The sequence below is a fragment of the Periplaneta americana genome, chromosome 1, assembly GCF_040183065.1.
Source record: "Periplaneta americana isolate PAMFEO1 chromosome 1, P.americana_PAMFEO1_priV1, whole genome shotgun sequence".
Taxonomy (NCBI): Eukaryota; Metazoa; Arthropoda; class Insecta; order Blattodea; family Blattidae; genus Periplaneta; species Periplaneta americana.
The window spans coordinates 4,398,426-4,422,238 of record NC_091117.1 but is presented as its reverse complement, the minus strand read 5'-3'; the positions used below and the strand labels follow the sequence as shown (position 1 = coordinate 4,422,238).

Here is a 23,813-nt window from a genome sequence, read left to right as displayed (position 1 = left end):
TCTGAGATTAAAATGAGTGTACATAAATATTATTTTAAGAAATACAGAAAACGAATGTACAAAATAGCCTATCAAATTTTCTGTGCATAAGAAGCTATTTTAATCTTACCTGTCCTCGATTTACTCAGACGTTACTGTAATAACATTATAGCATTATGTCCATCTAGAGAAACTACATTTTCGAATGGTGAAATAATAATTAATTAATTATACAAATCGGTTAATTTAGCTTCTGATATTACTTCATACAAACATAGAAACATTCTCTGTAGGCTATCTTTCATAGCTTTCGATTGTTGCTGTCCAAGGCCCCTTATAGACGAAGTCATCATTTCATTACACGGCCTTAGATGGCAGTTATTTTAATTTTAAAACTCATTTATCTCATTAAATATCAGTCCTATCAAAATTTTGTAAAGAGTAAAACTTATCGGAAATCAGTTTTAAAGAAACTTTTGTTATGCAACATTTTTTCACAAAAATCAATAATAAGCGAGATATTTCGATTTATTTAATTCAGGCCGTCTTATAACCCCCCTTTTAAATAAAGTATTTTGAATGCCATATAGCCTAAAATCTAAGTTACAACGAACTTAATTTATATTCCAATTTTCATATAAATCGGTTCAGCCATACAAACAAAAATTTCAAAAAAGCGATTTTCGGTTTCAGGATGGTTAATTATACATGTTAACACCAATTATTTTTGGAAAATCGAAAATTACCAGAAAAATTTTGGCTACAGATTTATTATTAGTATAGATGGTACACTTTGTCAATGGCAACCTGTAGTGGTTACAGGAAGAAATAAATAAATATTAATTAATATTAAATATCAATCTTGCATGCATTGCTTGAATTCTTAAAGTTGAAAGAAATGTTGAACCGTGTAGATGCACCTTAAAGATCTCCCACCTGTACTTTCATAACAATTTATCTTCGTGCGTTTGTTTCAATGCCTCCTGATTTTCAGGAAGCATGCTTTGGTACATTCAAATTCCGCGCCTTTTATTTCTCGTTGTTGGTCATCCTGCATCAATAATACAATTTCACCAGTCACTGCAGACCGCAGCATCCGTGCGACTGCGAATCATGGATTGTTCGCTATTGACTATACATATCATGACTGGCGGAGAGACTAGAGGGGGGCGTGGTAACGTAATCTTTTATGTAAATAACTTACGAAATAGACAATAAAATGTGCAACTCATAGACATCCTGCAACACAACGAATCTTCGTCATCCCTATCATTCTGACATCGAAACTGAAGTGGTTAGTGTCGTCATATAACCTAGTATAAATTGAGAAGACAGGTTAATAGCTACAATGTATTCCACGACCTTGGTTAGAGCCCTCAGGGGAAGCTTGAATTCTTGTCACGTTAAAGAAGTGTTGAAGTGCTACGTGAACTCTAGTGTGAATAATTTCAGATATCACCATTGCATTATGTTGCCCGAGTGTGTTCCACAGTCACCAGACTTCTTTTTCCGTCAGGTACATACATTATCTTTTTGTATAGGCTATAATTTTAATTTAAATTAGAATTTAACTAATATGTACAATAAGTGGCAATGACAGTTGTGACATTGACTGTTACGCAGTTCCCAGACTTTAGACATAAGGAATTTATTTGTCACAAGTATTTAGTTGATATAAATTTTATTCTTTTCAGCTTTTTGACAAGGAAAGTAGCACTTACACATACCTTTTGGCAGATATCACTAGCAAAGAAGCTGTTATAATTGATCCTGTATTGGAACTTGCAGAAAGAGATGCCCAGCTCATCAAGGACTTGGGATTAAATTTGAAATATGCAAGTAAGTAAACACTAACTATTCATTGCAGAATAATTTCTAAGCTTATTTTTTATACCTAGAGAATTTAGATTTTTGTGTTTTTCCTGCCCCCCCTCCTAAAAAAATAACATAAACTTTAAATTTCTAGGTGTGCAATTAGCCCACTACCCAGGATGGAAAAAAAATCATGCTTTTGTCAATTAAAATCAAAATCAGTGACTTTTTATTTAAATCAGATTTTTTATCTCAATATCTTTTTTACTTCAGTCTTAAATACTTTTAATTAATTTTTAAATTGCATTTATTGAAGTAAACAAGGTATTGTTAATAACAATTCACACCAATGACCAAGCAGGAGTTAGACTTTTTTTCAGTTTTAAGTTAAAAAAACATAGTTGAAACAAATTAAATCAGAAGCTCCGCAACTGAATGCTCAGTCTAAAATACACAAGCCTAATATATCAATCAATACTCCTAGTTAATTACATGTCTGCACCAGCATACAAGCTAACTAAATGCATGGAAAATATCATCAAAAACAACATACAATTCACCATCACACTGCAGTCAAGAGCAACACAGACCTAGTCAACCACATCAAGGACAAACACATACCCTACAATTCAACACTAGTATCGTTTGACATCACCAATGTATACACTCATAACATACATTTACGTGAAACAATAAAAATACGAAAACTTATGTTAAAAGAGAACAACACACCACAACCACAAATAGATGAAAACTCAGCAAATTATTTTCAAATAGTTTCTTCATCTTGGATTGTGTTTAATGGTGTCTGCTTATTCAAATGTTTGTAACTAATTACATTATTTTTATTTGTGCATTATGAAAAGGATTAATTTCCATAAAATTCTAAGTTTTGTTCATTCGTTAAAAGCTCTTGCTATGTAGACTTGATTAAAAATTTCATATAAAGTAAGAATATACAATTATATGCAGTAGGCCTGTTCTACAGTATGAAGTGCATATTTTTAACACATGAAGTGTCTATAATTTTACATGATCTGATCCTATAACTATGATACTGAATTTAACATTATTTTTGGTTTTGGTATACCCATATACTACCGGTTGATCTGCATAGTTGTGAAACGTGGACTCTCACTTTGAGAGAGGAACAGAGATTAAGAGTGTTTGAGAATAAGATTCTTAGAAAAATATTTGGGGCTAAGAGGGATGAAGCTACAGGAGAATGGAGAAAGTTACACAACACAGAACTGCACGCATTGTATTCTTCACCTGACATAATTAGAAATATTAAATCCAGATGTTTGAGATGGGCAGGGCATGTAGCACATATGGGCGAATCCAGAAATGCATATAGAGTGTTAGTTGGGAGACTGGAGGGGAATAGACCTTTGGGGATGCCGAGACATAGCTGTGAGGATAATATTAAAATGGATTTGAGGGAGGTGGGATATGATGATAGGGACTGGAGTAATCTTGCTCAGGATAGGGACTGATGACGGGCTTATGTGAGGGCGGCAATGAACCTTGGGTTCCTTAAAAGCCAGTAAGTAAGTGGGAGAATGAGTAGCTGGACTGGATTACTATAATGAATGTCCTCGAGGTGTACTTTACATTTTCAGCTCATGTTGTCATTTTACTATGTGGCTCGCAGTACTGTAGTACTTAACACAGTGTATGTATTTCCAGTGAACACACACATGCATGCGGACCACGTGACGGGCACTGGGCTTCTCAAGAAGTTGCTGCCTGGCTCCAAGAGTCTGATATCCAAGTGCAGCGGGGCACAGGCTGACGTGTACGTCAATGACGGGCAAGCCGTGGAGTTCGGGCGCCACAAACTGGAAGTGCGAGCTACACCGGGACACACAAACGGTATGATATGCAGTTCATTCATAGGTAGTTTTCTGCCCGATGGCAGGTCCTTCACTGCAAACCCAGCACTCTCCAATCTTCTGTCTTTTTCGCCTTCCTCTTATCTCCAGTCTACTGGATGGTGATTTGGAACACGCACCTTAAGGTTTTCACTGTTTTGTTATATTTGCTCCACTAATTAATATAGAAGAAAATGTCATTCAAGTTCCTCTGAATATAAAAAAAACACCAAAAGGAAATGTGATGAGTAGGGAGCGGATTTTTATGTGCTAAAAATTTTAATATATTTATTTTCTATGTGCTAAAAAGTACGAAAATATTTGCTAGAAATGAAAAAAAATTTTTTTTTTTTTAAATATGACAAAATATCTTGCTTAGCTTGAAAAAAAAAATGTTACTAGGTACTCACCAATCACACTTGAGTGCTAGTAGTTGGCCGAGAATTGCAGTGAACAACAAAGATCATCTCCAAATTCTCCATCACAAATGCATGCCGATTATCTCTGAACAACGACTTATACTGTGAAAACGATCTTTCCGCATCACAGGACGTCAGACGTGCATATTTAAAGAGAGGAATGTCACAAACACAAACACCGTCAATTTCACCTACAGGCACACCCTCCAATACTTGAGCAACTTTACACATTTTTTTACATTCACTGTTTTTCCCAAACACATTCTGGAATTTGTCCCTTAGTACTTGTACTTCTGAACCTGGTAGCGAGTCTAGTTTAATTTCCACGGCACGCACCTCCCTGTTTCAGACAACAGGTTTTTGGATGTTTCCGGTTTTTTATGGTGTCACACAAAAAGCTTAGATTTGCTAATAGGAAAGCCAAATCGTTTTTTACACAACCATCTTTCAGTATATCTTGAAGGATATCGATTGACGAAGCCCAATAACAGGGAATCACAACAAGATATATTGCCTTACTTGATAGACATGAGCTAGAGGCGAGAGATTTGTTTAAATTAAATAATGTTCATACCCGAGCTCTTATCTGTTGTGTTTCACAAACAAAGCGTGGAATGAAATCATCTTCAGCAACAATAAACATTCCTAATTATGTGTTGCAAGATCTCTCCTCCTTGTCCATGTTAATTTATTCTCTAATAATAACACTGATATGCTGCCTAGCAGTTCTCAGAATGTGAGGCGATGCTATTACGAAAATGGATACACCACACAGCGCTTAGAAACACGAAGCAACCAAGAATTCTTAAAAAAAGATAACATACTTCTGAGTGATATAATTGATTTAGTTTTAAAATATTTAAAAGTTCTTGTAAAAAATTATTTAAGTAAAAAATGTCCAAGATTTATGTATTTATAATAAATTTCCTGAAAATATGTATGTACATATTTTTTTTTGGGTAATATGTGTTTTTATGTGAAATAAAATTCGGGTTTTAAACTTTCATGTTCGGAATGTTTAACTTTGTTAATTGTGTTTTATCACACGCAAAAATAATATTTAATTACATAGGAATCCGCTCTCTAGTGATGGGCTTTCTGATGTATCATTGGACCCTTAGAAAAATAGGCGTAGGATGTGATTGTTGATAACAAAAATCTCAAGTATAGACTTGGAGAGCTAGAAGAAGAGAACACTTGACATGTACCGCAGTCTATGATTGTGAGTCATGAAGTCTCAGAAGATATCAGTTTTATAAACCTGGAGCAGAGATTACAACAGATTATGACTTAGTTTCAGAAACTGGTTTAGATTTCCAATGGTGTACCGTCAATGTAAACTAAAAAGCTTAGCTTCCCCAGTTAATAATAATTTCATAACAAACCTGCAGTTTATGAACAAAATTATTTATTAATTTTAATACAATTATTCCATGTATTGTGGGTCCCTATCACCAAGGCAAGGCGCGTCCTCAGGTTGCGGATCGAGGAGAAGGCCTCCAGATATGGAGGGTAGCTGTGAATATATTGAATAAGCAGTCGCGGACAGCCGATGAGGGGTGGTCCTCCAGCTTGGGGGTTGGACGAAGGGCTAACAACCCATCACCGTAAAAAACAGCTTGTTACGAATCCTTCAAATAAGCCTCGGAAATTTATAAAACAGTTATATTACTGGTTGTTCTGTATGGTTGTGAAACTTGGACTCTCACTTTGAGAGAGGAACATAGGTTAAGGGTGTTTGAGAATAAGTGCTTAGGAAAATATTTGGGGCTAAGAGGGATGAAGTTACAGGAGAATGGAGAAAGTTACACAACACAGAACTGCACGCATTGTATTCTTCACCTGACATAATTAGGAACATTAAATCCAGACGTTTGAGATGAGCAGGACATGTAGCACGTATGGGCGAATCCAGAAATGCATATAGAGTGTTAGTTGGGAGGCCGGAGGGAAAAAGATCTTTAGGGAGGCCGAAACGTAGATGGGAAGATAATATTAAAATGGATTTGAGGGAGGTGGGATATGATGATAGAGAATGGATTAATCTTGCTCAGGATAGGGACCAATGGCGGGCTTATGTGAGGGCGGCAATGAACCTGCGGGTTCCTTAAAAGCCAGTAAGTAAGTAATACAATTTATATTTACGTGTTAAGTATTGTGATGCGGCAGCTCAGGATGATTTGTGATGCAGCAGTAAACAAGAAGCCTGCACACACCAGCTTCCAATCCCCTCATTCTTCTGTGTAACCCACCCCGCAGATTTTCCATCTCTTTCTAACTAAACTACCCTGGTCGAAAGGCTCGCAAGAAGCTAGCTTTAACATTGAAAATAATTTAGTTTTCGAGTTATCCCTTTCGTGAGTTGTGTTTAGTTGAAGTGTTAGTGTGCATTATGGCTGATATAATAAATAATGAGTGAAATAACTGTTGCTGACACTGATTTACTTGAATTTTTAGGACAATTCCATCATTAAGACTGACTTATGAATAAAAGAGTGATTTAAAAAAGAAACGACCGACTCCCTTGCTGTCAATGAAGGACACAACCAAGACAGATGCACACTTACGTAATCACTAGTACTGTATTTATTGACCGTTAATATTGTGATTTCTCTAAATATGACAGAGAGTTAGCTAGTGTTAAATTATACGTATACGTGTCTATTTGTTAGAGATATGTGTAAACCTTGAACTCATATTTTACTACGTACCATTTGAGGTGATGCCTTATTAGTGTTACTTACGAGGTTCCAATCGATCTTCGGACTGCTGACTTGACATTGGCTACTATTTATTTTAAGACTATATTTTTCCATATGTTATCTCATATGCACATGGAAGACAATTTGAGTTAGCTTCCCCTGCTCAAAATTTCATGCTACGCCACTGTAGATTTCTAAGTTCGTTGTTTGGATTCTTCTGTAATCTCTTTCAGAAATTATCCTTGATTCATTGGACATAGTTTTGTAAAATTTCAGTGTCATCTATTTTCTTGTTTTATTTGTTAATGTTCTCTGATTGGAATTAAAATAATTTGAAATATATTTAATCTTTTGTTAAATATTCTTTACCAAAAGAGAAAAGGGTTATGTAGTAATTGACAATTGTGTATTTTACCCACAGGTTGTGTGACGTACGTAATCCACGAGCAAGGACTGGCCTTCACAGGAGACACGTTGCTGATCAGGGGTTGTGGTCGGACAGACTTTCAGGAGGGGAACCCCAAGACCCTGTTTGACTCCGTTCACAACAGGATATTCTCACTTCCTGATAACTTCAAGCTCTACCCGGCCCATGATTACAAAGGTCAGCAAACTTTCTTTTCGGTTCTAACAGTAAATAGTACATTATGCAACGAGCCTATAATGGCAGTAATTAAGACCCGAGTATGTTTATGAAATGAGCGCAAGCGAGTCATAATTTTCATAAGAGCGTCTTAATTACCATTATAGGCAAGTTTCATACGACTTTTTATGCTCGACCATATTTCTGACTTGAAATTATTCATAAAAATGTTATTCTTATCTGACTGGGGAGCGGAACTGACCTTGTGCAATACCTCGTAAATTGTGAGATGTGCGCAGATGCGAAAGTATTGATTTTTTCCGAGAAACAAAATGTCATTGACCTTGATGTAATCTAGAGAGTAAAATAAACATTAATCTTGATATAACCTTGAAATTGATGTAGACATTGAAAAACGAGATGACAAATTGAATTTATTTGAATATTATTTACAATTAACGCTAATTATTATAGTAACAGAACATAACCTTCTGCGACAGTATTGGATTTCCAGCCTCCGTGATGATTTGATAGTTGTCTTTCGATTGCGAGAATAATCTATACTTGTGCTTTCATATTGCTACAATGGTGTTTTCTGATTGGTGGAACACCTGAACTTTAATGAATAGGTGTAGTTTAATGAGGTCCATTAAAGGGCTCCTACCAGGTGTATAATTACTACATTTCGGCATGGTCGAGCATAAACAATTTCATAATATCAAGTATTCAAGTGGTATTCTTTGTGCCAGTGTTCGAATTGAAACCCTTTGAGTTAACATTCGTCATGAGGCTTTTCAATATAATTCTGTTATACCTGTCTGATGGGAGGCACATTCATGAATTCCTTGCACTGAAAGAGATGGTCCTGTCTCATAGTTGTGGATAATTCGTTGCATAAGATGCAATGGGTGGAATCTAGTCTATGCAGATGTGCTTGCTGCCAAACAATCGTACCCAGTCTACATTCGAAAGACTGCTACTGCATCTCTCCTGGTTCATCAGGGATGGCGTTTGAGTTGGTGTAGAGGGTCTCTGAAGGCTTGTTTTTACTGCATGTGCAAAAATATTTGGATACAGCTGCGTTTATCTTTTTTTATATGTATAATTTGACTTTGTGGTATGGTAAGTTAGTTCTGTACCTCTAAAGCAAAGCACTGTGGTAACTTTCTTTGCGAGAGAGTCCACAACTTGGTTCTCAGTAATGCCACAGCGTGCACGATTCCACTAGAGGATGATCTTTTTTTTTTTCCAAGTTTCCGTACTAAAAAAGCCCTTGCTGGGCAAAACAACTACGGCAAAATTGAAGAATGTTACGAAAGACTCTGGTATTTATTTATTCATTCATTCATTTATTTATTTCCTTATTCATTTGTCTACATATAAGAGAGTTAAAAACCATACAACTCGTCAACGAAAGAAAGCAAAACAGTAATAATTAAAACAGAAAACAATAATTAAAATAGATAAAATCACAATGAAAATATTGTTGTTGTTTTCTAATGCCAGGCATTTAACAATTAAGTCATTTGACCTCTTGCACTCCAATATTTTTCAGAGTTATACCGCCAGCATTCCATTGTAAGATGTTTAGTTGATTCTGTACCATTAAAGTAGTCCACACCTGGAGATCCGATTGGGGAACTATTTTACCTCTGGATAATTTTACCTTAATGGTACTTAGTGAAAATGGCAAGTTGTAGCCAATTTAAGTGAACACCGTATTTTAACGTTCATTCACACACAACCCCCAGAATGTCTGGAGGACCACACCTGCTGTTGGTCGAAGGGTCCACTGGACCTAGCCGGGAGATCTTGTTGATCATCAGCTTTCCCTCCTTAAGCCACTGGAGGACGATTTTAGTGCCATAGCAGGTCAGCACTAGGAACAGAAAAGTAGGAAGGGTAGGAAGGAAAGTGAAATGAACCCCTAGGCCTCGAATGCTCTAATGCCGTCGGGGTCGAAGAAAGTAAGAGTTCAGTCAGAGGACTGGATAGGAAAGGGTAGAGAGAGAATTAGGTATTCAATAGAGAAAAGTTATACCAAATTCGGTCATTAACTCATCAAGCTGACCAGTGCTAATGGATGAGTAGCCCCTCCCTTTAGTTCAGCTTGTAAAATTATGCTTACTAACAGCTGCACCACGGGAAGGTAGGGATGGGGCATTGGGTATTTGTCCAGGTTGGTTCCTTAAAGCCTTCAATGGGAAGGATTAATGGCTCTCCCCCCTGTATCCGACAGATACCGTTTTGCAGCCTCAATGAAAATGTAAACCCATACGTATTTCATCTAAATTGTAGGAACAGAGATTTGGGAAAATTCTTTTGATGTATCTTTTAAAACACCTTAAATCATTCATATTTTTAATTTGATTAGGCAAAGCATTATCTATTTTTAAGCCATAGATCATATACATTTTGTTGAAACTTGATAATCACTTTGCTGGAATACTAAAATTATCTTTAAAACGTGTGTTTTAATAATGAAAATTACTATTTCGATAAAAATGGCTCTTATTGGAATGTATTAATTCCATAAGCATAAAATGTTAATCAATCAATCAATCTTCTTAATGTATCCAGCTGTTTGCCGACAACATAAAGTCCACTATAGTCCACTGTAGTCTATTCAGTTGTTGTTTTTCACGAGAAATGAGGGGTATTTTGATCAGTGTTCATTATAGATGCCTGTTGCTAGTAGCCAGAGTTGGGGTGTAGTCAATATATACTGCAGGGCTGTGTCTTCTGCAACTGGTACTGATGATTTTAATTTACTTCTTTTGTGGTTTATGGATGGACAGTATAGAAGAATGTGTTCCAGATCTTCATCAAGATTGTTACACCATAGACAAGTAGGATTATCAGAAATGTGAAATCGGTGTAGGTACAATTGAGTGACAATGTGACCTGTTCTGGCTCTTGGTAAAAATGTTTGAACATGTCTGGATACCTAGTCATTGTGGCATTCCTGGACACGAGAAAGTCGATAATATTGCAAAACAGGCAACATATTTGCAACCAAGACCTCTTCAAGTGATATCTCTATCCAATGCTTTTGCTTCAGTAAAGTCTCATTTTATAAACCTATAATTGACTCTCTCCTGACAAAGGAAAAATTTTAGTCTGTACAAAAGAAATCAAATAGACTTTTAAAATATTAAAACTCTTAAAATATTCCCTACATGGTATACGATTATCAATACCTGCCATGCATCTGATAACATGCATCTGAGCAATAAAAAACATCACTCATCTTCTGACTTGACCCCCAGAAGCATATGCCATATGATAATCTCGATTTTACTTCGGCATAATGTCCACACCTGTGGAGTAACGGTCAGCTCGTCTGGCCGCGAAACCAGGTGGCCCGGGTTCGATTCCCGGTCGGGGCAAGTTACCTGGTTGAGGTTTTTTCCGGGGTTTTCCCTCAACCCAATATGAGCAAATGCTGGGTAACTTTTGCTGCTGGACCCCGGACTCATTTCTCCGGCATTATCACCTTCATCTCATTCAGACGCTAAATAACCTAAGCTGTTGATAAAGCGTCGTAAAATAACCCACTAAAATAAAAATAAAAACACTTCGGCATAATAGAAGGACTGTATGGTACTATGACACAAACAGATCTCAGATTTCTAATTTAGTAACAGACAATATTCATTTTCTGAATTAGGTGTGAACAATGTAATTTCCAATTCAAATGTTCGTCAAATACTAGGCCGAGAAATTTAGTTGAATGTGACTGGCACACTTGTATGTATACAAAGATCAGAAAGGTCAAGGCACTGTTGTTCCCAGTAATACTATATGGAAGTGAAATATGTGCAATAGAAAGAAATAGGACGACTTCGAACTGAGAACTTAGAGACAGTCGCTGTGAGTTTCAGGAATGGACTAGGAGAACAGATGCATATATATATTGAACCAGATACACTCTAAAATATTCTAAGGACAATAGCCACAAAACATTGAAAAAAAAATTAAAAAAAAATGAAAGAAAAACAATGTGAAGATATAAGTAGGCACAGACATCTTGTGATGCAATCAAGAAAAAATAGATGTAGCTCACAAGCAAACGTTGTGATGGGGGCAGATAAAAAAGTTAAATTTTTTTCTTCCACCATGTTAGTAATGTGAAAAGAAGTGCTTATACAAATTTTGGCCACTCGACCGCATTTACGAGGCCGTCCAGAAAGTGATTTTCCCTGGGGCCGTTTATAGAAAAAAGCACAATTGCATGAAAATATTTATTGAAATAGATACAGCAATTGTTGCGCTATTTGTCAACATATCCCCCACTGGAATTGAGATATTTGTCATACCCTGGATCAATTTTTGTATCGTAGAAGTCAGCCGCCTCAGATCGGAACCAAAGTTTGACTGCGTCTGTACCCCTCTCTGTTGATCCCATGATATGAGAAATGTCTCAATTCCGATGGAAAATATGTTGAAAAATAGCTTAACAATTGCTATGTCTGTTTCAATAAATTTGTCCAATGAAATTGTGTTTTTTTCTGTTAACAGCCCCTGGCGAACTTATTTTTTTACGGCCCTCATAATTGCGGTCAAGTGGCCAAAATTTGTATAAGCACTTCATTTGACATTATTAATATAGTGGAAGAAATAAAATTAACTTTTTTATCTGCCCCCATCAGGACGTTTGCTTCTCAGTTCGATTATTGATTGGACATGATTGCCTTACAGAATATGTCTTCAGAATTAAACTAAATGACTAACCATTGTGGAGAGATCAGATTGCAAGTTAAAATAAAGAACATATATTGAAGTGCAGTCAACTTGATAGTGATAAACAGAAGAATAATAATTTAGTAGGCTTGTATTGGGAAGCTAGAGAGAAAATGATTAATATCGATATTCCAGATAGCCACTAGCAACCATTCAACCAACCATATTGGAAAAGAATGTGAACATTTTTCAGCTAGTCATCCAGCCTATCTGCTAATCTAGAAAATTCAGATAAGACTGCATTGACCATGTCTGGAGGCTTTTGTAACCAGTAAACCAACTTAGGACCATATCTTATTCGGAATATGTATGGTAAGACTTTCCTGTGTTAAATTTCGTTTACATGTTTCGACCTATTTATGGGTCATCTTCAGAACTGGTCGTTGTTGGTCTTGGCGCCACTTGTTCTGTTTCCTGTGAGGGTGTGTTCCTGTGGTATAGTGTAGAGTCAAAGAGTGTGTATGTTTTGAAGTTGAGTTGTGTGTTGAGAGTTTCGTTGGGGTGTGTTTTTGTGTGTCTGTATATTTCATATTGTTCTAGTGTGTTTAGTTTCTGGCTTTTTGGTTGGATGTGTAGTATTTCCATGTCTGTGTTGATGTCTCTGTGGGTGTGGTTAGCATTTGTGATGTGTTCTGCATATGTGGAGGTGTTTTGTAATTTTGTTATGGCTGTGATGTGTTCTTTGTAAAGTGTTTGAAATGATATGCCTGTCTGTCCTATGTAGAAGTTGTTGCAGGTGTTACATTTGAGTTTGTATACGCCTGTGTGGTTGTATTTGTTTGTTTGTGTTGTTTGTGTGTTCTACATAGGACAGACAGGCAGATCATTTCAAACACGTTACAAAGAACACATCACAGCCATAACAAAATTACAAAACACCTCCACATATGCAGAACACATCACAAATGCTAACCACACCTACAGAGACATCAACACAGACATGGAAATACTGCACATCCAACCAAAAAGCCAGAAACTAAATACACTACAACAATATGAAATATACAGACACACGAAAACACACCCCAACGAAATTCTCAACACACAACTCAACTTCAAAACACACACACTCTTCGACTCTACACTATACCACAGGAACACACCCTCACAGGAAACAGAACAAGTGGTGCCAAGACCAACAACGACCAGTTCTGAAGATGACCCATAAATAGGTCGAAACATGTAAAAGAGGTACGTTGAAATTTAACGCAGGAAAGTCTTATCGTACATATTCCGAAGTGATACAGTGTTAAAAGTTGTGTAATTAAGATGTACTATATCTTACTGGAAAAGAGAGGCAAGAAAGTAATTATGAATGTCAAAGGAGCTGCTGTCCTACTTCTCATTGCTTTCGAGATGCCAGGATACAAAACAGTGCCTGATGATGCATTAATCATTCGTATAATAATGTATTCCATGTTGTATTCTGCACTTCGCCTCAAGAAATATGATCGTGTGAGATGGGTGACAGCACCACTAGTCCTGACACATTGTTGTCAGTCTTATTTGTTTCTGACAGCTCTGTGAATGTTTGCCAGTAAACATCTCCACATCTGGTTATTCTAAAATAAATATGATGTAGAACAGCCTAGATAAACATTTATGTTTGCCTTCCCATGCCTGTAGGTTTAGGAAGTAACTGCCTTGGGTTTTGATTGCTTCGTGTTTCCATTTCCAATCATGTAAACGTATCAGCATTCCAAGAAACATAGACAAGTTTATACACACAACTCAAACATATTTATGTAATGTATTGCAATGATTTCACCATCAAAACTTGTTGTTCCATATCCAAGATATCTATAAAGTGAGAAGAGACAGCACGTAACACCTGCACCGGCACCTTGTTCCCTGCAGATCAAGGATCCATCGGTGTATAAATGAAGCCAGTTTTATGGAGGGTACCTAATATTAATTGTCTCTAAAGACAATTGTTTCAGCATTTCAGTGTTTACTTCTGATTTCAGTATTTCTTCTGTTAAATTTAGATTATATCTATATTTAATAGAGTTAAAGGGTTTGGTTTAATTTGTAAGTTTCCTTTTAAATTCGGGATATTGATTTTCTGTTTTAATTCTTGAACAATGGATATGAAACTTTTTTGAGTTTTCAATCTACAAAGAGGACTGTATGAATGCCAATTGTTACCTGGTAATCTGATAAGTTTTTCATATTGAATCAGTGCTTTTTCTTGTATTGTCATTTTGATGCTGTTAATATTAGTGAGGAATCTCATAGAATCTATTGGAGTTGTTTTGATTCCACCAGTAATGAGTCTGAGAGCTTGGTTTTGAACATATTCTATGTCGTTTATGAAAGGTGAAGTAATTAAAATTTCTCCGCAGTATGTCAGCACTGGCTGTATAAACATTTTGTATGTAATGTTCAAAGTATTTCTAGAGCATCCCCATTTCTTTCCTGCTAGTCTTTTTAGAAGGGAGAATCTTTTACGAGCTTTTTCAGATATGTATTTCAAATGGTTGCTCCATGTTAACTTACTATCGAAAATAACTCCAAGATATTTGGATTCATAAGTCCTAGGAAGGTGTTGGCCATTGTATTGGATATTGAATTGAATAAATTTAGGAATGCAGTTATATTGTCAGACTCCAAAGCAGCTATTCTATCAATCGTCTCTAAACACACACCTTCATCTCAAACAGCAGAAATAACTAAAATGCTCTCTCAATTAATATCACTCAATAAAAGAATTGTATTCCAATGGATACCATCCCATTGTGGAATCCTGGGAAACGAGAATGCGGATGCTTTAGCAAAGAAGGGCAGCACTGCTATTTACAGACCTGTTACTAAATCTACATATTACTCTGTGAAAAGATTTATTAAGTCTACATACTTAGACTTCAACAAACAAAATTTGATAACTCAATCCCAAGGGAAAAAATGGAACTCTCTGCATCAAAATCCACAGTTAATTCCCGATTTACCACGAAAATCGTCTGTAGCTCCATTTAGATTGGCAACAGGCCATGATTGTTTGGCCAAGCACCTGCATAGAATTGGAATATATCAGTCCCCTAACTGCCCATTGTGTAACTCAAACCAAGAAATGGATTCGGAACACCTCAAAATCTGTGCTTCAGTGGCTGACCATGATAATATCTTTGAAAAATATTGGAGTGCAAGAGGTCAAATGACTTTATTGTCAAACGCCTGGCATTAGAAAACAACAAACAACAACATGTAATGTATTGCATTGAACATAGGGACTTCATGAATGCTCTGTGTTACACGTGTAGCATGGCTGCAAAAGGGTATCTGTCAGATACAGGGGGGAGAGCCATTAATTCTTCCCATTGAAGGCTTTAAGGAACCAACCTGGACAAATACCCAATGTCCCATCCCTACCTTCCCGTGGTGCAGCTGTTAGTAAGCATAATTTTACAAGCTGAACTAAAGGGAGGGGCTACTCATCAATTAGCACTGGTCAGCTTGGTGAGTTAATGACTGAATTTGGTATAATTTTCCTCTATTCAATACCTAATTCCCTCTTTACCCTTTCCTATCCAGTCCTCTGACTGAACTCTTACTTTCTTCTACCCCGATGGTATTAGAGCATTCGAGGCCTAGGGGTTCATTTCCCTTTCCTTCCCCCTCTTTCTACTTTTCTGTTCCTAGTGCTGACCTGCTATGGCACTAAAATCGTCCTCCAGTGGCTTAAGGAGGGAAAGCTGGTGATCAACAAGATCTCCCAGCTAGGTCCAATGGACCCGTCGACCAACAGCAGGTGTGGTCCTCCAGACATTCTGGGGGTTGTGTGTGGATGAAGTAGCCACCAAAACGTTAAAATATGGTGTTCACTTAAATCGGCTACAACTTGCCATTTTCACTCCATATCAGTCCCCTAACTGCCCACTGTGCAACTCAAACCAAGAAATGGATTCGGAACACCTCAAAATCTGTGCTTCAGTGGCTGACCATGATAATATCTTTGAAAAATATTGGAGTGCAAGAGGTCAAATGACTTTATTGTCAAACGCCTGGCATTAGAAAACAACAACAACACATGTTGCATGCAGCCAAAGAATTGATTTTAGATGATTTTAGAGGGATCGTTAAGATTCTTTTTTGTTGTCGATATTAGGAACACAATCCACAAGTTCCTAGAAAACTTCCATAGTTTCGGAGATTTCACTTTTCATCATATTTTCTCAAAGTGAGTTCAAACATGCCACAAAATTTAATACACAGATGAGTAATTTCGGTCTTCTTCTTATCAGGCTGTCATTCACAAACCTGTGTACCAGAATGTCCATACTTTCAATATTTTTATCCTACCATATCTCCGCACATTCTTGATAAGATATACAGCGTAATTCACGAGGATTTACCGCCACTTACGGAGTTTATTTCTGAAGACATTCTGAGCCAAAGATATCATATAAACATTTGTTCTAATCTCAATATTTTCAGAGTTACAGTAATTTGAAGTTGGTTGTAAAATACCTTTTTTTTTTTTTTAGTTTTAAGGGAAAAAGAATGTTACAAATACAGAATGAACTATTCAGAAGTATCATTTCTTTAATTGGCTAGTATTGTGAAGCTAAAAATGTGTTATTAATTGCTTTGTACAGGTTTTGTATGTCAATTTTTAACTAAAAATTACATCATTCTTACGCACTTATCACAAAAATTGTTACAAATCATACGACTTTAGGAACTTGATTCTTTACAGTTTAATTATGCATCCTAATGTACAGTCTTGAAGAATTTATAAGAGTGGCGTGCTATGTGACAATTTTTGTGATAAATGAGTAAGAAAAATGTAATTTGATAGTTATTTATTTATGTATTTATTTATACATCTTGATTACACAACTTTTAACACTGTATCACTTCGGAATATGTATGATAATAACTTTCTTGTGTTAAATATTCTTAATGTACCTTGTTAACATGTTTCGACCTATTTTTCGGTCATCTTCGTAACTGGTCGTTGTTGGTCTTTGGTGCCTCTTGTTTCTTGTGTGTGTGCGTTTTGTAGTGTAGAGTCAATTTATTATTTATTTATTTATTTATTTATTTATTTATTTATTTATTCTGGTGTAGTTAAAGCCATCAGGCCTTCTCTTCCACAACACCAGGAATACAAATACAATAATGGAAATAAACAGAAAAAAAATTACACTATATACAAAGTAAAGCTACACAAGAGAGAAAGAGAGAGAGAAAAAAAACACTATAAACAAAGTAAAGGCATACAAAAATATACACAGGTTGCAGTCACACAAACTTTAAATGAGTGATTAAGTATTATAATTAATTGTATCCTAACTAATTAACTAACATAAACAACAAACTTGCAATTTTAATGTGGATTAGAAAAGAAAAAGAAAAAAAAAAAACAAATCAATAATCGAAAAAAAAATTCTGTATGAAGCAACTATGGAATTCACAACACATTTTTAGCTTGAGAATACTAGCTAATTAAAGAAATGATACTCCTGAATAGTTCATTCTTTATCTGTAATATTATTTTATCCTTAAAACTAAAGAATAATGGTATTTTACAAACAACTTCAAATTAGTGTAACTCTGAAAATATTGAGAATAAGACCTGTGTTTATATGACACTTTTGTTCAAAATGTTTTTGGAAATATGCTTTGTAAGTGGCAGTAACTCCTCATGAATCACCCTGTATATCCGAAATATACTTCCAGCAGAAGACTAATACCGGTATATGAAGACTGGAGACATTTGAGACTAAGATACTTCATAAAATACAGTGTATACATTTTATCTTTCCACACTCGCATATGGGACCAGAGTCGGCAGTAAATAGCTGTGCTCACTACCATTCAAGGACACACATAGTCACTGATAAGATGATTGTCTATATTATGTGCAGTGTTGAGTTTCATTTCTTTGTTTATGTCTGTTGTCTGAGTCATGGTTCAGAGATTTAAGAGAGATCTATAAAGAAAATATGACATTTTTTAATCATTCCTAATACCTCTACGATTTTTCAAAGTTTCAAGTGCATAAGACGATTGGAAACTCTCCTAATGACGTCATAATTGAAGGTCCATAAAAGTCCATGCTCTTGAAGTGTCAACTTTAAAGTCATTTTTCTCTTCTGTAATAGTTTGTGCATTTCTCTTCATTCAATTTTATTCACTAAGGCTGCTACAATGTTGTAGCTAAGAATCTGAATTTTTTTCTATATTTTCACTATACCACGCTTAAGAGTTTCGTGCATGCATTTTTTCTGATGCTTCAACTTTAAAAGAAACAAAAATTATATGTGGCATAAACAAAAATTAAAACAAAAATATTGTGGTTATTTCACAAATTATTTTTCTGTGTAATCTGGGATTATTAAAAAAAATGAATGCATAGTTCTCTTCCTAACATAGCACCGTGCTGTATAAAAATATTTAGATTTAATGAAATTACTCTGTGAAAAGCTTTATTAAATCTACATAGTTAGACTTCAACAAACAAAATTTGATAACTCAATCCCAAGGGAAAAAATGGAACTCTCTGCATCATAATCCACAGTTGATTCCCGATTTACCACGAAAATCGTCTGTAGCTGCATTTAGATTGGCAACAGGCCATGACTGTTTGGCCAAACACCTGCATAGAATTGGAATATATCAGTCCTCTAACTGCCCATTGTGCAACTCAAACCAAGAAATGGATTCGGAACACCTCAAAATCTGTGCTTCAGTGGCTGGCCATGATAATGTCTTTGAAAAATATTGGAGTGCAAGAGGTCAAATGACTTTATTGTCAAACGCCTGGCATTAGAAAACAACAACAGATTTAATGAAATTTATATGAGTAGAAAGCCAAATTTTGATAACTCCATTAGGTTCTACATTTTGAATCTTGCGTACACCACTTTTAACACTTGAATATAAATAATTGATGAACTAGTGGACTTACTCGTGTTAAATATGAAATATCTTCCCGGCTTACAGCTGTTCAGTGCATCACGCACCATCATCAGAGCCTACTAGATCTCGGCGTCATCTCGAACTTCTCTGCCTGTTAGGAGGGTGTGTTTTATTGTTGGAATGTGTTGGATTGTGCAGTCGAATAGTGTGTGTGTACTGAAATTGATCAACACACCCTCCTAACAGGCAGAGAAGTTCGAGATGACGCCGAGATCTAGTAGGCTCTGATGATGGTGCGTGATGCACTGAAACAGCTGTAAGCCGGAAAAATATTACATATTTAACACGAGTAAGTCCACTAGTTCATCAATTATTTCCATTAGGTTGCTAAGATACATATTATGTAGGCCTATACTGAAAATGAAATCTGTATCTAAAAAAATGTATGGAATTTCATTTTCTCTATAGTCCTTCCTTAATACAGAGCAAATGATTTTCATTTTCCGTAATTTTACCTTAAAAAAAAAACACAATCACTTGATCAGTGTCATAGAGAATTTCAAGAATGTTTCCCTGGAATTGATGCACATGAAAGGACTACAGTTCATAACACAGTGAATAGATTCAAGACTACTGCGTCTGTATTGTAAAAATTTCGATGTCTCTCTCTTATAAAGGTAAATACAAAATGGAAGGTATTCTTTTATGCTGATAAGTTCCTCCTCCTTTTTTTTTTAATTCTGGTTAACATAACTAAGTTTGTTATTATGTTTTTGATAATTCACAGGTCAGACTAGCACGACAGTTGGAGAGGAGAAGCACTACAATCCACGCCTTACGAAACCATTAGAGGAGTTTGTCAAGATAATGGATAATCTCAACCTACCCTACCCAAGGATGATTGGTAAGTTGAGGATTTTAAATCACTGAATATTTCTGTAACTTCTGCTGATTTTGATAGAGCTGTGTGACTGATGATTTAAAAATTTAAAACATTATTTATTGACACCACTTTTAGATAAATTGAAAAGCACATTTTCTGGATTTGATGTCCCTGAACTTATTTTAACGAGTAAAATTGAAGATACACTTATTGATCCTGAATACTGGAAACGGCTGGATTCACTTATACAGGAGAGAGTACCGAGTTTAGTGATTGGTATTGTATTGTATTTATTTACATTCCATGGCATTTGTACATCACTTCACACACCTGTGGAGTAACGGTCAGCGCGTCTGGCCGCGAAACCAGGTGCCCCGGGCAAGTTACCTGGTTGAGGTTTTTTCCGGGGTTTTCCCTCAACCCAATATGAGCAAATGCTGGGTAACTTTCGGTGCTGGACCCCGGATTCACTTCACCGGCATTATCACTTTCATCTCATTCAGACGCTAAATAACCGAAGATGTTGATAAAGCGTCATAAAATAACATACTAAAAAAAAAAAAAAATCACTTCACAGCTAGAATATGGAACATGTCAAAAAATCTGTTCCAAAAATTCTTAATTATAGTCACAGTCTAGTTGAAATATATATAGAAGAGTTTTATAATATAGTTTACTAGTACAACACAAAGTTTTAGTATCAATACTTAATACAAGACAGAAATATTCATGAAGCGTTGTTGAATGTCATGAATTCACCTACAGAATAGAAGGCGTGAGAAATTAGGTACTTGTTTAATTTGGCCCTAAATAATCTTATGTTTTGAGTTTGATTTTTATATCATAGGCAGGCTATTAAAAATTTTTACTGCCATATAACGCACTCCTTTTTGATAGCACGATAGACTTGCTGATGGAGTGTGAAAGTCATTTTTTGACGTGTATTTATGCTATGAACTGTTGAATTAGTTACAAAGTTTTCACGATTACATACGAGGAAGATTATTAATGAAAAGATATACTGACAAGCCATGGGCATTATTTGCAGTTTTTTAAAAAATGGTCCTACACAATTCCCTAGATTTGGCACCTAGTATTATTCTAATTACTCTTTTTTGTAGTAGGAATATACTGTTACAATCTGTGGAATTTCCGCAGAATATTATTCCAGAACTCATTACCGAGTGGAAGTATGCAAAGTATATTCTTTTTAAGGTATTGATATTTACTATCTCTTGCATAAATCTAATAGCAAAACAAGCTGAATTTAGTTTGGGGGTAATTTCTTTAATATGAGTTTTTCAGTTTAACAAATTATTGGTTTGTAAGCCAAGAAATTTGGTTGTTGTTGTTTCTGTTAGGCACCTGTTGTTAATTATTGGGCTTGAAATTTGCGAGGTTGAATTTTGACAGGATTTAAATTGAATTATGTTAGTTTTGTTACAATTTAATATTAATTTATTGGCTGAGAACCAATCACGTATTTTGAGGAGAATTGCTGTTGTCTTGAATTTGTTTGACAATCGAGTCACCATGCATTGCTATACTTAGAGAATGACGTCTGTTGAATTCATCAACCTCCGCTCTCTGTGACAACTCTGACATTCTTAGAGTAAAATGATCTCAATATCTCCAGCATCAACATGATTCCCTTGCAACGAAAAAAAATACCTACTAAGCATTACATATGTCTCCAATGATGCGAGATTTCTCGGACGCCCTGTAGAATACCGAAGTTTTCTGGTATCACATCAACTGCTACAGCAAGGACAGTTAGCTTTTCAATCTGATATCTATCAATTCGATATAAGAGATCATGTAAGCTTGAAAGTATGGCCAAAATTCCATCATCAAAATTAGTAGTGCTTGAATTTAATCCTTTGTAAGAGGGGGGAGAAGGCAAGGGGAAAGGAAACATATTGCACCAGAATCATTGCCTTCTTTATTCGAAAAATAGGATCCTCTGTAAAAGTATATAGCCACTCTGTGACACGATAATTTAAACGTTCTGTAAAATTACATGCAACATACAGTTTATATACAGGGTGGAAGTGAAATAACTCTGCAGGTTTTCAGAGCGAATAACTCATGTTGTATGTAACAGAAAAGTATAATATCATACCTATTGGTGAAAAATTCAGTTTTCTCAAAAAAAAAAATGTTTTCTTCCCAGATGTTTTAACACTCTCTTATTCAGTAACTATTGCGAGGTAGGATCGTGATTTTTGTCCATATCGATAGAAAACTAATCAGGAATTACTTATTTTTCTGGCGTATTTCGATAGTATGGATGGTTTTCGTGTAAATTTAATTTAAAAACCACTAATTTCAAACCACTAAACAATCTGATCAGATTGCAACGTTGTAGCCAGAGAGGGAGCTGAAAGGTAGTCCATCTAGGGAGACAGACCTGGTATTCGTTGGCTTCTTACATCTGTATTACGAGAAGAAAGAGCAGTGTGTTAGCGGTGATGTTGCTGGACTGCTGAAACTTCCAGCTTAATTTTATAATTAACCGTGCATTTAATCACAGAATGTAATATAGGTTTGCTATTCAGTTAAGTGTACTCTAATGCCCCTTTCAATCTGCAGGATTATTTCACTTCCACCCTGTATAAATCCTGGTTCTGCTAATCACTAAATTTGTGATAGATGCGAAAATAGTTATCTTAATAGTCCAGTGTTCAAAGAATATTGGTAAAGGGAACATAAATTTCACGACTATAATTTTGGTGGTTGCCTGTTTTCTGATTGCGTCAACGTTGTCTGCATTACAGATAGAGCCGTACCTGCCAACAGGGTGTGCGGCCTACATGAAGTGGCATGAACAGAAGCACATGCTGGATCAACCTGTAGCAATATCAGTATTTTATAACAAGATAACGTTGTCAAGTCTGATTCCTTTGAGTAAGGATTTTTTTTTAATGCGCATATATTTTTTTATTGTTTCTGCAGAAAAATATGCTTGAATGTTGTAATAGTAAAAACTGTGAATTTTATGTTTTGTTATGTAAGATTGTTGTGTTTGAATATTATAAAATTTATTATGTAAAAAATAATTATTAATTATACAGTTACAAGGAAAGATTTGCAAACAACATCGTGATTGCCGGTCTGCATTCATATTTAGTGTCTTATAGTTATTAAAAATCAGAATTCTTTTGAAATCGCCGAAAGTTTATTAAAATTAAGTTTCATATTAAAATAATAACAAGAAACACAATTTTATTTCTTCGACGAATGAATAATGTTTAATGTCCGGATATCTGTTTTCATTTGTTTCATTTCTGTTGTGATAGCAACGTATGTAGTTTATCTCGAAATGTAACAAATGAAAAATACTCAAGCTAAGTTTTGTACGAGTTATTATTGCTTTATTTTATGAAGTTTATTCCTCGAATTAATGGTTCTGTGTCTGCAATTACAAACAGATTTTATTCATTTTTATTATGAATGCTACTAAGAAGATTTAACTTCATTTGGTTCAAATATGAGGCCTGTAATTTCGTAAGTTATTAATATTAGAGAATAAAATGATGATCAAAATTTAATTTTATATTAATACCAGTATCTTGTCACATAAATTAACGCCTTTTTTTTGTGTGAATAAAATGACGATTTAATTTGTATGTACTGATATGTATTGCTTTTAACAGTAAGTTGCAAAAAGTTACGTTTATCCTTTAGTGGATTGACATTAAGTTTGTATGCACAGTCTTTGAATGAAATTAAGTTCTCATATAATGGTGAAATTCAAATAGCTGTATATTTTATTTTATTTGAAGCATTGTAAACAGATACTTATACATTGTTGTAAGTGACGTACAGAAACATATTATGTAAAGCTACATAAACTAACACGCTTAGCAGTAGCAGAAATTGTATTTTCATAACAACGAGTATTATGTTTGTTGTATTCGTTATGATAAAATTTCGTATCTTTTAAATAAAATC

General features: G+C 35.3%; 1 protein-coding gene across 1 annotated transcript; it reads left to right on the top strand.

Annotated features, from left to right (window-relative positions):
• The first annotated feature begins 1,209 nt into the window (after positions 1-1,209).
• LOC138700101 (persulfide dioxygenase ETHE1, mitochondrial) lies at positions 1,210-22,906 on the top strand. Its single transcript, XM_069826454.1, has 6 exons — positions 1,210-1,495; positions 1,674-1,818; positions 3,481-3,666; positions 7,208-7,390; positions 19,764-19,880; positions 22,637-22,906. Exons 1-6 carry the CDS (start codon positions 1,328-1,330, stop codon positions 22,684-22,686), a joined length of 849 nt encoding a protein of 282 aa, XP_069682555.1. The 5' UTR covers positions 1,210-1,327; the 3' UTR covers positions 22,687-22,906.
• Positions 22,907-23,813: the final 907 nt, after the last annotated feature.